Genomic DNA, 17,171 nt, shown 5'->3' on the forward strand with positions numbered 1-17,171 from the left:
TCTTTCCTGGAGTATGCACATTCTGAAAATGAAACATGGAAAGAAAATTTGCCATTCTCATCTGCTTCTCTGAAAGCTTTGTTTGAGATAGAAAATATCTCAAGCTTTGATGATCTGTCTTGACTACAAATTCAGCCCCAAGAAGGTAATGTTTCCAAATCTTTAAGGCGTGAATTACAGCCAAGAGTTCTTTCTCATAGATATCCATATGAAGCTCAGCATCATGCAAACGACGGCTCTCGTATGCAACTGCATGCCCTTCTTGATTTAGGACAGCTCCTATGCAATCACCACAAGCATCACATTCAACCACGAATGACTTGTGCAAGTCAGGAACAATCAATACTGGACCACATATGATCGCATGCTTGAGCTGCAAGAAAGCATCCTGTTCCTTTGAAGTCCATTTGAAAGCAGTTTTCTTCTTCGTGAGATCATGTAGAGGAGTGGCAATCATAGCAAAATGCCTTATGAAACGCCTGTAATACGAACATAATCCCAGAAAACTACGTACTTGATGTACGTTTTGCAATTCGGGCCAATTTTATATAATTCGAAGGCTGTCCTGAATGCAATCTTATGGACATCTTGTGGCACCACGCGAATCTGAAGATAACCACTCTTCAAATCAAGTCTGCTAAAGCAAGCTGAGCCATCAAGCTTATCCAAGATATCATCAATACGCAGAATTGGGAATCTGTTCTTGATGGTAAGCTTGTTCAAAGCTCTATAGTCCACACACATACGGAATGATCCGTCCTTCTTTTGAACAAGAAGCACAGGAGAGCAGTAAGGTGAGGAACTGGGCTGAACCAAACCTTTCTCTAAAAGCTCGTTAACCTGCTTCATGATTTCTTCTTGTTGTGCAGCACTCACTCGGTATGCAGGTTTGTTAGGAGGAGAACTACCTGGCACAAGATCTATGCGGTGATCTTCGGGCCTTTGGGGAGGTAATTCACCTGGCAACGAGTCAGCAAAACAGTCGTTGAATGCATTAAGAAAATTCAGCCTATCATTAGACATAGCATCCATATTTTGACGATTTGGCACAAGAGTATCACGCACAAAAACCAAGTATGCTGAAAGACTCTTTTTCATTGCTTTATTAATTTGGATGTGTGATACAACTGGGATGGAATCCCCTTCTTTGCCAGCATCAATAAAATGCATGCGGCCTTTATGCATTAAAAAAATCATATTAGACTTGTAGTCTTTGCGGGGCTCAAGCCTATGGTGCCATGGCTTGCCCAACAATACATCACATCCCTTCAGAGGAGCAACTAGGAAATGCTCATTATCAAGGTAGCCCTGGATATGGATACGCAACTTCCCAATCAAAGGGGTAACCTGCACCTCTTTACCAATAAATGCAGCTTCGGCTTCAATCTGAGGTCCCATGTTTTCAACCTCAATACCCAATGCAGCTGCCATTTGCATAGAGATGAAATTGTCAGTTGCACAGTCATCAAACATGAAGAGTGCGGGCTGATCCTTGATTTGCCCCCAAGCTTTGCAAACCATTCGCTCTTTTGCATCATGTCCTGTATTTCCTTGCACATCAGGAACTGCATGTACATTAGCTTTGGTGTGCTTGTCCTCGTGCTTTGATTTGCGATCTGGGCATTGCCGAAACATGTGGTCTTTGCTACCACAAGAAAAGCATTTTCCATCCTGGGAATATTGCTCTCGTTGCTCCAGGGTTAATCCGAATTTGTTCTTTCTTGGGCCCTGATCTTTAGATGTGTTATTTTCAGCTTTACCACCCTTGTAAGGCTCCCGAAAGTTCTGTTTAGGTGGCTGTCCACCCTTTTGCTGATTTGGGGCAGCCTTGTCCTTCCCCTTGGAACCTCCTTGATCCTGCTTGATCTTGAGCACCAATTGCTCTGTAGCAAGAGCAGAAGCTGTGAGTTGTTGCAACGTATGTTTTGGGTGCAATTCAATACCCGATCTATATGTTGGTTGCAGTCCAGAACGAAACTTCCTCTTTCTTTCATCCTCTGTGATTTGCATGAAGGGAGTCACTTCCAGCAACACTTTCCAGAATTTGTTAACATACTGTTGCACACTCTCATTATCTTTTTGTTCCAGCCTGTCCCACTTTTGAGTGAGAGTTTGCTCTGCATTGGGTGGCAAGAACTGAGCATAAAATCTATCCTTGAATTCCTTCCAAGTGGAGATGGGATCCTTGGTGATATTTTCAGTGATCCACCAATGAGCAGCAGTCCCTTTCAAAAACATGCTAGCATGGCGCACCTTCGACTTTTCTGTAAAGTCCTCGCTAAAAGCAATGTCGAACTGTGCCACAAACGCTAACACCTTAGAAGCATCATGTTCACCATGAAAAGCATCAAATTTGACAGATTTATCACCTGCTTTGAATTCCTTGAGCTTCCTGGCATGAGGCTCATGGTCTTCTCTTTTTCTTTTCCCCTTATCCAACGGGGTAGCCCTGTCTGCATGGGCTCCATGGGCCGTCATAGAAGCTTCATGGGGCACGGTGGCATGTGCTCCACGAACTCGAAACTCAGATGCATGTGACTTACCTGCATAAGGCCTGGTCTCTCCATGAGACAACTCAGAAGGCAAAATTTTTCTGGAAGTAGACCTGTCACCATGAGAAACATGTCTTGCATGCATGTGACTTTCATGCCCTCCATGAGCACTGGCATACATATATCTGTCAGGCTTAGTGCCTTGGGGAGAAGATGCATGTCGAGAGGTGACAGTCACCTCTTCCTTTTGCATAAAAGATTTCAGCCTCTGGGATGCGGGATCTCCATGCTTCAAACGAGGTGGATTTCTGAATTTCAGCTCTCCGTCATCCCCCTCTTTGATATCACCTTTGCGAAGGAGATAGGCAAGTGCCAACTCCCTTGGTTTCTTGCCCACTTCACGAGCCATTGATTCAAAAGTTACATCTACCATAGCATCAGCCTTCCTGGCTTCAATAGCACTTTGCAGATGGGGATCTTCATGCAAAAACTTTAACTCTTGCTCTTGAGCCTGCAAAAGTTTTCTCATATGTTCCATTTCAGCCCTCATAGCATCAGGCTCTTGTTCAAGCATAACTGTCTTTCCTGGAGACAGTTGACCCTTGGATTCACTATCCATAACCCTTTCAAGGGGCTTGTGTCTTCCTCGCAGGGCATCAGACCCACGAGAGGCACTAGATGGACCCCTCGAATTTGGCACTTCCAAAGGGTTGCCTTGGCTGTCCATTGTGTTTTAAGTTTGCTAGAAGCGGGATGTCCAGTACACAGGTTCGTTTCCCCACTAGGAAGAGGGAAACAACCGTGCTCTGATACCAATGAAACCGATCCCGTCAAGTGGAAAAGACTCCGTTGGACACCCACACGCTTAATAGCACAACTTTAAAACGACAAGTTTGAAATGGACAACTTAAAACAACTTGAAATTTAAATGAAATGAAATGGAAAGATGGACACCAGCACTGGGGCCGGAACGGGCCGACCCCCCCTCAATATATGATATATTTATTGGGAGTATTTAATAAATACAATGCTCCATGGGTTCCAAGAACCAGATAATGTCCATGTACATATGAAAACAGTACCAAACAAATAGGCTCGAATTTCGATGTAGAAGCTCGAAGCAGAACGACCACTAGTATGGTCCAATCTCTACGGTCCTGTGCTTTCACCAGACTCCGCGGAGAGAGCCTCACTGGTGTTCCAAGACCACGCACAAACAGGCGCTCTCGTACTAACGCCTGGCTCTCCCGATCTCAGCACCTTTGGACCGAGGTTCGCCAATATAGCTTGGACAACCCGGCACCGAACGGGTGTGGCCGTAGAGGGATGAATCCCTTATCAAATTTAAACATAAAATACTTTACTGAAATCTGAAATTCACTTACTTGAAGATGGCATGTGGAGGACCAATACCCGTAGTATTTGTGTGCAGTTACTTGAGTGAGACACCGAGTCACAGTAGCCTGTCAAGGAGATTGAGAAAGAACTTCCTCTGTAGAGGGTGTAGCCACCGTAGGAACACAGCTACCGAACTGTGGACAGTAGCCTACTGAAGCATAGCATGCTGATGATGGACAACAACCTGCCTCCAGAGCTTGGTTTGTAGTGCAGCCACCTAAGAGAAACAAGAAAACAGCCGCCTAAAGCATAGGGGACGCCTGGCTGCTGTGTACAGCCACCTGTCTTCAACCTGCACAGCCGCCTGTAGGGGGATAATCAGCTGAAGAACAGGCGCAGCCTGTTGATGTTGCAGCACCTGCTGAAGATAGCTCACATCCGCCTGTAGGGGGATCAAGGCAGCGCAGCCAGTGAAGTATGCAGCCGCCTGGAAGAGGGTCTACGCAGCAGTACAGTGGGAGATGGCAGCCGCCTGCGGGAGAGGTAAAAGCATGCGCCTGGTTATTCAAAAACGCAGCCAGCAGCTTGGTTGCTGTAGGAGCAGAGGCACATAAAAATTCAGCAGCCGCCGCCTGGGAGCATGTTTGGTTGCAGCCAAAAGTTCAGGGGAAACAGTCGCCTGGGAGAGAGAAGGCGCAGGTTGGTGAATACGCTTGAAGGATGGAAGCGATGGGTGTCTACGCTTGATGGAGCCCCCTTTTTTTAATAAAATTAAAGTGAAGTTACAACTAAAGATTTCCACGCATGCATGTGGGGGGGACTAGTGTGGGTAGGTGACCATGCCTACCCCCACACTCTCTTAAAAGTGGGGCTCCCCACCTTGGCCCCTAAGTGGGTGCCCAAAGGGGGTGCCCACATTTAAGTGAATGTGAACACCTAACCTTATAAAACTAAAGGTTAGAAATAAAATAATAAAAATAACATGTGCGATATACTTACCACCTGTTCACATGCACCAAAACTTGTCAGAATACAGAGCAGACTTCACGACTCACTGGCAGGCGTCCCCGCTCAGTAAGTAACACGTCAAGCAGGCAAACACACAAATACATGTCATGCGAAAACAGTTTCAAACATGCAAAATATGTGTGCATGTGCAAATAGTAACATGGACATATCTCCCGTTCATGGAACAAGTACAAAATATCTGTCGGCACAAAACTAGCACGACATAAAAACATAAAAACCTGGTCTTCCTATGGAGTGACAGTCCCATAGGTAAGACACAGTTCCAGGCACGAGTCTCCCTATGGTGTGACAGTCCCATAGGCAAAACACGGCACGAATACTGGCTCTTCCATGGCGTGGCAGTCCCATGGGTCGAACACAGTCCAGGTCATACACGGGTGGCACTGGTCTGGCTCCTGTCCATACGACACCATCCTGCTAACACACGGGTGGCACCAGTCTGGCTCCCGTCCATGTCAGCAAAATACTGGCCTCTTCACACGAGACACCGGCCAAGTGAACGAGACAAAAATTGGAGATGGACCAAATGGTCGGCCAATTGGTGACAGTATTTGTTTCTCATCTCAAATTATGAGGGTACCCTCCCCGAGCCTGGGGAGCTCAAAACAGATGCAATTGTGGTGTGCGTTGAATTGTGCATGCATAGGCGTCGTACTTCATGGGTTGGTTTCCACCTAAACATTTATGTTCAAATTGGACTCAGTGGTTCCACTGTGAGCAAGTGGGCTCAAAAAGGACTTTGTGTCTAGCATGGTAGACACATGCAGACACACTTGTTGAACACTCCAATTTGCATTAAGCGGCAGTGTTGAGTTTGGCAATGCCAAATTGATGGGGGTGAGAGGTGAGTTTATCAAATTGATTGGAGAGATTGTATGCACACATCCAAGTTTACATTGAGAAGGGGTGTTGAAATGTGCAATGTAAAATGAATGCGTTATTTGGTTGAGTATGTGAACGCACCCTAAAGGTGCAAGATATTGTGGTAAGATAAGAATGCCACATGTGATATTGTATGGTGTGTGAGTGTTGACCAAAAGAGTGGAAAAGGGAGTGCCACATGGATGATGATGTGCAAAGCAAGATAAGGCTAGAAAGCCTTTATCATTGTATGGTTCAATTGAGATATGTAATAGAGCTTGTGTCTTGAGTGTGCAATCTCTCTCTCTCTCTCTCTCTCTCTCTCTCTCTCTCTCTCATGCAATTTTTAGTGTGGTATAGCCCACCACCTTAAGTTTTATGCTTAATCTTGTGTCTAATGACCATGATCAATCCCATTTTAGGATTGTTTAACAAGAGAGATGAGAGAAAGAAAGAGGGGGAGAGACAGAGACACAAAGAGACGAGAGGAGAGGGGGAGAAGGACAGGGAGAGAGGGAGGGAGAGAGAGGTGTGCCGAATTCTAATAGCTTAAATATTTCAAATTTGTTTTTTTGAGTTAACCGGGTGACTTGCACCACCTAAATTCAACGCTAGGAATATGGGCTAGGACATTCTGCAGGGAGGCTCCGCCAGCAAGGTTACGGCATGACTAACTCTTTCTCATAGCATCATTACATGTTTGTATTGATCCCACCCTTTCACTGAAGTTTCTTTTTCATCCTATTTGCAAGTCCTCAGCATCCAAACATTGTGCCCTTGGAGATGAAGGTGCCTAGTCTAAGAGCCAGCAATGAAGCTTTAATTAGCGCATGTGCCTTTGCTTTTTCTTTTTTTGCAAGATTGTAGATTTATAAGCTAAATTGTTTTTTTTTCATTAGTCTTTGGCCCAGCTACTATTTTCACACTTCTTATGCACCCATAGGTGATGTGATATCACTGAGGAAGCACTTCGTAGAGTTTAGGGTTACTATTTCACCAAGGAAGCACTAAGTTTAGGGTTACTATTTCACCAAGGAAGCACCGAGTTTAGGATTATTATTTCACCGAGGAAGCACTTCTTGGGGTTTTGAACCAAGACCTCTTAGTTCTAGGCAAACACCTTCACCACTTCAGGTATTACCTCATGGTTACTATTTCATCGAGGAAGCACTTCGTGGAGTTTTGAACCAAGAGCTCTTGGTTGTAGGCAAACACCTTCACCACTCCGACTATTACCTCATTGGCAGCTAAATCATTGAAGAAGCACTTCATGGGGTTTAGGGTTACTATTTCACCCAGGAATCGTGGGGTTTTGAACCAAGACCTCTTGGTTCTAGGCAAACACCTTCACCACTTCGGATGTTACGTCATTAGTAGCCAAATCGCTCTTTAGCTCTCAGTTGCAACAAGCAACAAGCGCTTTTTTTGTTATAAATAAATCACTCATAACTTTTTCTAAATTGTTTTTTTTTTTGCCATGTAGAAAACCGTGGGAGCTCTTTTCTTCAGTGCCAAAGTAAATATATAATTCATAATTATAAATAAACATTATTAAATGATTATTCTGCTCTCTTTTTTTAAAAGGCGCAAACTATATTAAGAGAAAAAAAAAGGAAGACCATACAAAAGACCAAAATTTTACATCTATGCTTTTTCTAAAGAAGCATAACTTCTACTTTTAGGCTAATTCATTCCTCACTGCTGTGAGACTAAGGATGTAATTTTGCAGTTCAGAATCTTTAATCAATAGTTCCACTTCTTTAGTTGCCACTAGGCCGTCTTGAACCAAACACTCTTTCTGAATTTGGCTAATTCTTTCCTGAAAATCTTCCTTGGGTTTGTTCATCTACAACATCTCTTCCATGGCATTCTTCGTGTACTGTGCTTCTTCACATGCTTTCAAAATGGCTTTATGTAGTGTTTTCATCTGCAAATGCAAATCAGCTCTTAGATCATGCATCACATTGGTATTTGCATATTTAAACAAGAAGTTATTTTTACTTATCCAAATAGCCCACAAGTATTGAGCACGTATAATATTGCATAATTCTATAGAGCATTTGATTTGGTGACCTAGAATAATTTCCTCCCATGACAGATCCCAATTCTGGATCAGGCAGATACACTGATTAAGAAACTTAATGGCTTCTGAGTTATGGGCACATTCTATAAACAAGTGTTCAATCGTTTCCGATGCTTTTCTACACCTTGGGCATAATCCATTATCATAGCCGATGCTCTGAGCTCATGCATTGGTCCATATCGCTTTGTGCATAATCAACCATTGCAGATAGGATTTTTTGGCAAAATGATTGGCGACCATATTTTTGAGAATTTAAATCCCCATTGTTTTCTATCCCAAAGCAAATTCCACCTGTTATTCAATTTAAAGAAGAGAGGGGGGGGGAGGGGGGAGGGGGGCATTGGCAAGAAGTTGTGTTTAGACTTCCATGAGAATGCTTTGTGTGTAAGAGGACCTTTGAGTTGGATTAGCACCACTCTATCAACAAGCCATAGCTGCATCCTATCCTCGGATGAGTTGAAGGTCCCCATCAGACAATCTGTACATTGTTCTGAGCTCTTGTTCAAATCTCCACCTACAATTCTCCCTACTCCATACATCATCCCAAGTCTGAATACCCTTTTTGTGGAGTTTAAATGCATGTTTATATATCTTTGCAGAGATATTTTTCGCCACCACCGTGGAGAACCAAATGGAGTCCAGATGTAAGATATGTGCATGTTTTCTTATTTTGCAATGTAGCTTGATTTTAGGCTTGCATCTATTCCACGCTTGCCATATAGCTTTGGCCAGAGGACAGCCCTGCAGCTTGATTTTGATCGAATTGAAGAAGAGCGTCAACAATGGAAGTTTTTTCACAGAGGAAAGTTTGTAAGACTGAAGTTTCCTAGGTTGCAGTTAAGAAGAATCACCCAATCTTCGTGAGGCGTTATGAAGCTTCTGCCAATCTATTTTGCAACCATGCTATCTGCAAAGTAAATTATGTTTGGTATTCCCAAGCCACCATGCTTTTTAGGTCTTGCACATACATTCCATGCCCCTTTGGGAATTTTTGCTTCATTAGCATTTCTGACCATAGAAAGTTCCTACATAACTTCTCTAGCTGCTTTAGATCAGAATTTGAAGGGTGCCAGCATAACAAAAAGTAGATGGCAATGGGGAAGAGGATACGTTTTAGCACCACAATTTTGTCAACAAGATTGCGGTGCATGCCAGTCTAGCGTCTAAATTTTCTATGCACTTTATCAAGGACCCACAACCATCGTTTATGCATAGACACCCCAAAACCCATTGGGATCCCTAGAAGTCTGAAGATTTGACCTTCTTTCAAGATCTTGCATCCTTGGTCCGTCAGCCACTGCGGTGGCTTAGATAGCATTGTTTTGATTCCAATTTTAGAGTGTTTGATGATAGATCCTGATGCCAGACAGAACAGGTGAAGGTATTCCCATAATGTATGGATTGATGTCGAGTCATTCTATATAAGACCATTAGTATCATCTGCAAATTATTGGAGACAATTTAGCATTGTGGACCAACCAACCAAGTGCATCAGCAGCAATAGCAAAAAGAAGTGAAGCTAATGGACAACCCTGTTTAATAGATCTACTCAACTCAAATGGTTCAATGAGGTTACCATTGACTGTAACCCTAGCCACAGTGTTCCGAAAAAGTACTTTCACCATTTTTATGAAGTTGGGACCCAACCCCATGTCTTTGAGGGATTGTAGGACAAAATCCCATTCTAACCTATCATATGCTTTGTCAAAGTCTATTTTAAAGAAAATAAAATCCTACTGGGTCTGTTAGGCATGTTCCACTCCCTCCCATAGGGCTATAATGGCATCGAGAATATATCTTCCCTTAATGAAAACCCTTTTTGTTTAGGTCTTATCTAGTCCTTCAAGTGACCAGAAAGCCATCTAGCTAAAGCGTGGGCATATATTTTGCAAGCTGTGGAAAGCATAGTTATTGGTCTCCAGTTAGAGATTTCCTCTTTGGAACCTCTCTTATGGATGAGTGTTATAACCCCTTCGTTTATGGAGAAGGGCAGGGCACCAAACCTTATTGACTCTTTCCATACCTCAACAAGGGGGTTAAGCAGGAAGTTCTTATAGGATTTGAAGAACTATGTCGAAATGCCATCTAGGCTAGGGCTCCTACCATTTTTCATGGCCATAATTGCTTCCTCAATCTCTCCACAAGTAAGATCAGTTTCTAGAGTTCCTGCAAGACTCTAAGAAATTATTTTTTTCCTTCATTCTGTTATGGTTTGCATAGCTAAATGTCTTTCTTCTATGGGAGTATTTTTAACAGTGAAGATAGCAAAAAAAATGCTCCTTTATAATATCCAGATTCTTAGCTGACTCTGCACAAATTCCATTTCTATTTCTAAGCATACGGATGTGGTTTGTCGCCGCTGCCTTCTTTTTGAGAATGATGAACCTCTCCTTTGATGGTCAATCTATCTTTCATGCCCACCACTCTCCAAATAATAGTTTGATGTGTTGGCACTAAATTTCATCTTCTTTCTTTAAATCCTCTCTTACTTTAATCAGACTTTCTTTAAGGTGGACCTGACCTTGATTTATTCTCTGATCGAGGGACTGAAGCTCTTGGCATTTCTGAGACCCTCTCAGCTCTAATTTTTCTAACTTCCTTTTTTATGCCTATAAGCATTTTTTGAGAGTCTCTCACTGCATGCCCCCGGGCCTTGTTTGGGGATGTAAATGTTTTGAAGAGTTGTCCATATTAATTCAAGATTACTGCGTACAATTTGGAGTTGGAACAGTTTGGGGTCCGTATGGAACTAACCTAACCTGACTTTTTGGTTTCCTTGGGAGAAAGAGCACAGAATTGGATAGTGGTCCGGTAAAGCTATATTATGTTGAACTTTCACTTTAGTGTTTAGATAGCTATTACAAATGGCTGATGATGAATAGCATCAACCCAGTCTGGCCTTTCTCAGCTAATTGCCTTGTCTCTCGTTTCCCCAAGTGAATTCATGGTCACATGCAATGTCATGTAGGGTATGGATTCCCTTCAAATCCAACCAACTAGTCCTTTCTAATCCTCTAACGATTTGACGCAAGTTTGAGAGTCATGATGGGTTTCACAAAATGCATTAGAGATTTCCACAATTCCAAATTTTTCTTAAGGAGATGTCCGAAAGCCATGACTTCTTGCACACAGATTATGACAGCTTGGATGTTGGTTTGGTACATCCAATTTTTTATTACTCTATTCCCATCTGTTAATCCTTTAGTGTCGTAAGATATAATATGGAACTCTGTCATAACTTTTGATTTTTTGGAGGGAATTTAGTCGACTCTTGTGACCTTTTTTCTGTGGGGAGCGGGGAAGCCATCCCTCCCAACCTGGGATTGTCTTCTTTTTAAGGCTATTGGGTGCACTTTGGATTGGCCAACATTTCTAATGTTCTGTTTTACCACAGCCAGAGATGGTGATTTTTTGTTTCCCAATAGAAGGGATTCTTCTTCAGCTTGAGAGGGTCCTCGGTCAAGATTAATTCTGGATGCATCCTGGAAGTCCATTTCTTCAACCTCCTTTTCCAAATCGCTATCCTAGATCTGGGTGTTAGGGATGGGTGTTAAGGACTTCCTCGTCCTCTTCCTCACTTGAGGAATCTTTAGTAGTTTGCGAGGGGTCGGCAATGTCAACTAGAAGAGGGGAGAACCGATTAAGGTTATTTCTTCTTGGTTGGTTTCGGATGGATTGTGAGCGACCCTGCCCATTTCCCCTCCTACCCACAAGCTTGAACCCTTTTAGGGTCCGCCTGTTGGATTGAGGCTTGAGGCGGTGGTGGCAGAAATTTTATCGGACAGTTCCTAATGAAATGGTCCTTCGAGCCACAGTGAAAGCGGGTATTAGGCACATTTTTTAAAACAAGAGGTTGGTCTAAGACACCATGTATGCCAACGTCAATGACAGTAAATTCCAGGAGCTCCTTACTCAGGTCAATCTCTACCAAGGCTTGAGGGTGCCATCTGGGGTTCAACTCTACATTAGCCCTAACCCCCGGGAGCCTACCAACTCATTCAAGGAGCAATTTGATTAATGGATGTAGGTGCATCGGCAAGTTGGGAAGCTCTACCCAAACAGGGCACAGGGTTGGTTTAGGGCCAACAAGGGAAAAGTCAGGAGACCACGGGAAAAGGGATAGAGGAGAATTTCTAAGGACCCATTGTCCGCCCCGCAGAACATTAAGAGCCATTCCTTCTTCTCTAAACAAAAAACAAAAGTAATTATTCGCCAAATACTGTGTGTGATCGACAATGAGGCCTCGAGTGGACCAGTTATTCCTAATCTAGGACTTCAATACCTCCGCTGGGGGTCTTGGACCATAGCATAGACCAATAAGAGCTCTGGTCGCTGCCACTCCTGAACTAGGTTTGCAAGGGGAGTGACAAACAGCTTACCGTTTCGGTGTGCTGAAGTTTGTCCTCCAACGTTTCTAGCACCCCCGGTCTGGTGATGTTGGGCCCAGGTCTACGGGGGCTCCGCCAGGCTTCTTCAAGAGGGCTCCCTTCAGCTGCAACATTTCCCTCTCCGACAGGTAGAAAAAGCGGCATGCATCCAAAGTTTTCTTCTTTTGGAGCTCTGGCTGGGGCCATCTTGATGCTCCATGACTGCGCTAGAGCTCCGATGGTGCAACTAGCTGGATATGCCTGACGGTCAAGTAAGGCGGAGAGAAAGGCTATTCTCATGCAAAGAGGTAGGCGACAAATGTGTGGGTTGAGCCGGAAGGTTACCAAAAAGGGGGGTGGGGGCGGTTTGCATGTCCACCGCATGGTTCACATGCGGGAAAAGGAATCCCGAAGTTTGGCGCTGAAGCCTTTCTTCCTCATGATGGGTGAGGAGTGGGGCAGCATATTCTATGTGATGTGCTTGGTTGTGGCGTTCCGGTTCATGCAGAGTTAACTGCGTGGGACTGATGGCACTGTTTTGCATCGGTAAATGGATGTGATGAGACGGAAAAGAAAGACTGACAAAACCCTAACTAAAGCTTCCGTACATTCACAGGCCCAGTCGCTCCTCCGTCTCTCTGATTTCTCTCTCGCCTAATTTGCAGAATTTCCTGACCTATTCTGCTCATTTTTCAAATAAAACCGAAGGAATGACAAAGAAGAACCGAAGGCTATATGGTTGGGAAGCGAGAGTTCTCTTACCGTTTTTGGCAATAAAAGGGTGTATCAAATAATCTCTGAAAATTCCATCCCTCAACTATTTGTGCTTGTTTTTCTGAGATTAATCACGGTGGCTACTATGCAACATCAAAGTTGCGAAGATTTCGCGCTGCCGAGCAAGCCTCGAATTGCGTCCAAAATTACAATATTCTGATATGTATAATTTACGATGGCAAATTGCGTCCAAAATTACAATATTCTGATATGTATAATTACGATGGCATGTTCCGATGATGATAGCACGATACCGATTGGATGATTAAAATTATCACGACCTTTCAACCAATTTTTTTGGTACCTCTTCTTTTTTTTGAAGAGAATAATTATACTATACTGTGAGGTCGGCGAGATGCTGTCGTGAACTAAAGCTGAAAACTGAAAGCTCCTAGCGAGGGCACACAGTCCGATGCAAGGGCCTCAAAGACCCCTCCCTAGCCCGTTGTCCATGTCAAAGTTGCACGGACTGGCTTCATATATATGATCACTTGTTATGCACCAGGGGGATTTTTATATATACACTGCAAGATCTAAATGACAATTAATTGTGTCTATTGTAACCTTGGGGACATAAGTAAGACTCATTGAAATGTAATTAATTTGACAAGGTTTTGAAGGTAAAACACTAGAGAGTCTAAAAAACTTTAAGCCATGCGTGCACAACACAAGAGAGTCAAAAAAATGTGTGGTAAAAATAAAGGACGCACGAAGCTAATGACCCATTTCCCCAAGCAAGGATCTTTAACCACTAGCCCATCACGCTCAACCTAATAAATATATGTTCAATTGGGTTTTGGGGGTGGGGTACAATTGTGGCAGCCCGAATGAAAATCAGGGGCCAGAGGCCATCGGGGATTTGGTGAACTCAGGACCTCATTCTCGCTGGGCTACTCGCCTGCTGGCAGCATTTCCAATGGCCTCAATGGCAGATGCATTTGAAGACCCCCTAAACATATGTATACAGCCACTGCACCTTAAGAATGTATAAGATGTTTCTACCAACACCAACATCCATCAGCGCCTTTCGTGGAGTTCCAAGGGACATGGTAGCCTGCAAACATTCAAGTTACTTAGAGCACCAAGTGCCATGTATATAAAATGTGGGTGTCTATAAGGAGTCAAGCACCCAAACATTTTTAACTACAAAAGAAGCATGATATAAAACATTCATAAGCAAGATGCATACATTAATAAATGGAATGAAAAACGTAACCCGAATGAAAATACGCAAACAGTAGTACCTGGAACTTTTGGAGCATGTCAAAGAAGGCAATGATAAATGCTTCATCCAAGCCCACCAGACCAGCACAAGCACAACTTCCCGAGTAGAATATTCTGTCCAAGGTCGGAATCATCTCTGGAGCATGTCAAAGAAGGCAATCATAAATGCTTCATCCAAGCCCACCAGACCAGCACAAGCACAACTTCCCGAGTAGAATATTCTGTCCAAGGTCAGAATCATCTCTGGAGCTTACACTCCTGAACCAAGGTCGGAATCATCTCTCGAGTTCATGACAGAAAAGCTCTCTCTTTCTTGCTCGAGTGTTCCTTCAAGAATAATGCGGCTCAAATAAATGCTTGATGAGGGTTATAATGTATAAGCTGTGGCAACAGCATGCCTACCTGCTCAAAGGCAGAAAACCAGTGTTTCCCATGATAAAGCAACAGAAGCCCTATCAATGATCATTTAGGCAGCCAAACATCCCTAACATTCACCCCATCCATCCACCTGCCTGCTGTAGTACATATATTTGAGAGCAAGACATATGGTGCAGTATTGTCAGGGTCCAACTCCATGCAGCGATGTGCAGCCTGCAGTCCTCGCTCCGCGTCACCATGTACCTTGCAGGCACCAAGCAAGCATAACCATGCCAAAGCAATTTTTTCAGAAGTGATGCTGCAAACTAAATGCTCTGCCTCCTCTAGATGTCCTCCACGACCAAGGAGATCAATCATGCATACAAAATGATCCGCAGCTTGCTCTATTCCTTGAACTTTAATCATAAACACAAAAATAGCTCTCCCTTCATCTATCCAGCCTGCATGACTGCAAGCAGTAAGAATACAAATGAAAGTGATTTTGTCTGGCTCGATACCTTCAAGCTGCATTTGATGGAAAAGATTCAGTGCCTCCTTCTCTTCCCCATTCTGGACAAATGCTCCAATTATGGTATTCCAAGAGAAAATATCCCTGCTTGGCAGTTTGCAAAACATGGTTGTTGCATGATGCAGATAGCCACACTTCCCATACATGTTGACAAGGGCATTCCCAACCTCCAAATCTTGACCATACCCAATGTTAAAAATAATGATGTGAATCTCCTTTCCCTTTTCTAGCATTTGCAAGCTAGCACATGCATCGATAGCACACAATAAGACAATCTTGTCTGGCCAAACGCCTTCAAGAAGCATTTGAACAAAGAGATCTAGCCCTTCCCTACCTTGCCCATTTTGAACAAACGCTCCTATCATGCCAGTCCAAGACACAACATCTTGGTGAAGTGATCTATCAAAAAGTCGCTTCGCATCATCTGATCTTCCACACTTTCCATACATAACAACAAGGGCATTCTCTATAAATGCATCTTCATCAAAGCCAGCATCATTTACAGCAGCATGAACAACTTGACCAATTACTATGGCTGCCATGCTGACACAAGCATCAAGAGCACACATAATGGTGATTTTGTCAGGCCTTGTACCATCAAGTTGCATCTCATACAACAACTGCAAGGCTTCCCTACTATGCTCATGTTGAGCTAATGCAGATATCATAGCTGTCCAAGAGGCAACATTCCGATCTGGCAAATCAGCAAAACACTTCCTAGCATCATTTATACTTCCACACTTGCCATACATGTTGACCAGTGAAGTCCCAAGCGCAACATCTGTGTCACAACCCTGCATATGAATGGCAGCATGGACCCTCTGCCCCTCTTCTAGGGCTACCACAATGGCACATGCATCAAGCACACACGTGAATGTCACATTGTTTGCCATGATGCCTTGGATCTGCATTTGGTAAAAGAGGCTTAAAGCTTCTCTGCTGTGCTGATTTTGGGCATAGGAAGCAATCATGGCGGTCCACGATATAACATTCCTATGAGGCATACATTGGAACACCTGGCATGCATCCTCCACATACCCGTTCTGTCCATAAGCATTGATGAGAGTAGTCCATGAATACAAATCAGGGTTAGGGATGCTTTCAAACATTGCTCTTGCATGATGGGGCATGCCATGCCTACCATAAACTTTCATCATTATGTTGAATGTATAAAGATTAGGGTGAGGAAGTTTATTGAATGCAGATAGGGCATCGTCTAAACTACCACAGTTGCCGTACATTTCTATGATGCAATTAGTCAGAAAGGTGTTGGTGTCATGGCCGTACCTGCTTAAGAGGGCATGGAGGCGTTTTCCACTGGCCAAGGCCTTTGTTCTGCCATAGCTCCGCAGGAGAGAAGCTACAGAGTCAAGGCATCCTAGTTCATCCAACTGCTTCTCTAATGCAAGGCCCCTTGCACCTTGCTTCATAGTTATCCCATACACTGCAAGGTTTTGAGGGACGTTGCCCCTGGATATTATGGCTGTGCAGGGCTTCGGCAACCATGGTGAGGAATGTATCGGGGCCTTCATCCATGGCTGCTAGCACACAAACTCATTTGGGCCTTCAGACGCGTCCGCGGACAAGACCTGCCCTTTTCACATGTCTGGACACCTACCAGCAATGTGGTAGAGCAATTGGTGAAGCATGTGTGTGTTTGGGGTAAGGTCTCGTGACCGAGTCTTACTTCCAGCTCTCATCCGCAATTGGTGAAGCATGTGTGTGTTTGGGGTAAGGTCTCGTGACCGAGTCTTACTTCTAGCTCTCATCCGTTGGTACAAATAAAAATCTCGCATTACAAAAAAAAAAATGTCTGGACACCTATAACTTTGGTGCTTGGTTGCTCTCTCCATCGGTGAGAATCTAAGAATTGTGCAGTCAACGATGTGGTGGTGTGTAGTCTCAAATTTTTTAATTTGCAAGTGTTATTTCGTTACTTTGTTTTTCAGCAAATTGATTCAGGGCTTTGTAATATGCAGATTCCATTAATGAGTAACAAAAGTGCATACACACTTATATACACAATTAATATATGTGTGTAAATGTATAAATATGTATTATTTGTACATGTACTATAACTACACTTTCATGTGTGGGTGGAGAGTTGAAACGCTTCC

The 17,171-nt window shown here is 43.5% G+C and overlaps 1 protein-coding gene across 1 annotated transcript; it reads right to left on the minus strand.

The window, feature by feature from the left end:
• Positions 1–13,617: 13,617 nt before the first annotated feature.
• Positions 13,618–16,750, minus strand: LOC147636176 (pentatricopeptide repeat-containing protein At2g13600-like). Its single transcript, XM_086801615.1, has 2 exons — positions 14,189–16,750; positions 13,618–13,998 (listed from the first exon to the last, which is right to left on the minus strand). Exon 1 carries the CDS (start codon positions 16,584–16,586, stop codon positions 14,631–14,633), a length of 1,956 nt encoding a protein of 651 aa, XP_086657741.1. The 5' UTR covers positions 16,587–16,750; the 3' UTR covers positions 13,618–13,998; positions 14,189–14,630.
• Between the last annotated feature and the right edge of the window lie 421 nt (positions 16,751–17,171).

The sequence above is a fragment of the Cibotium barometz genome, chromosome 8 (assembly GCF_041138505.1).
Source record: "Cibotium barometz isolate CiBa-2024 chromosome 8, ASM4113850v1, whole genome shotgun sequence".
Lineage (NCBI taxonomy): Eukaryota > Viridiplantae > Streptophyta > Polypodiopsida > Cyatheales > Cibotiaceae > Cibotium > Cibotium barometz.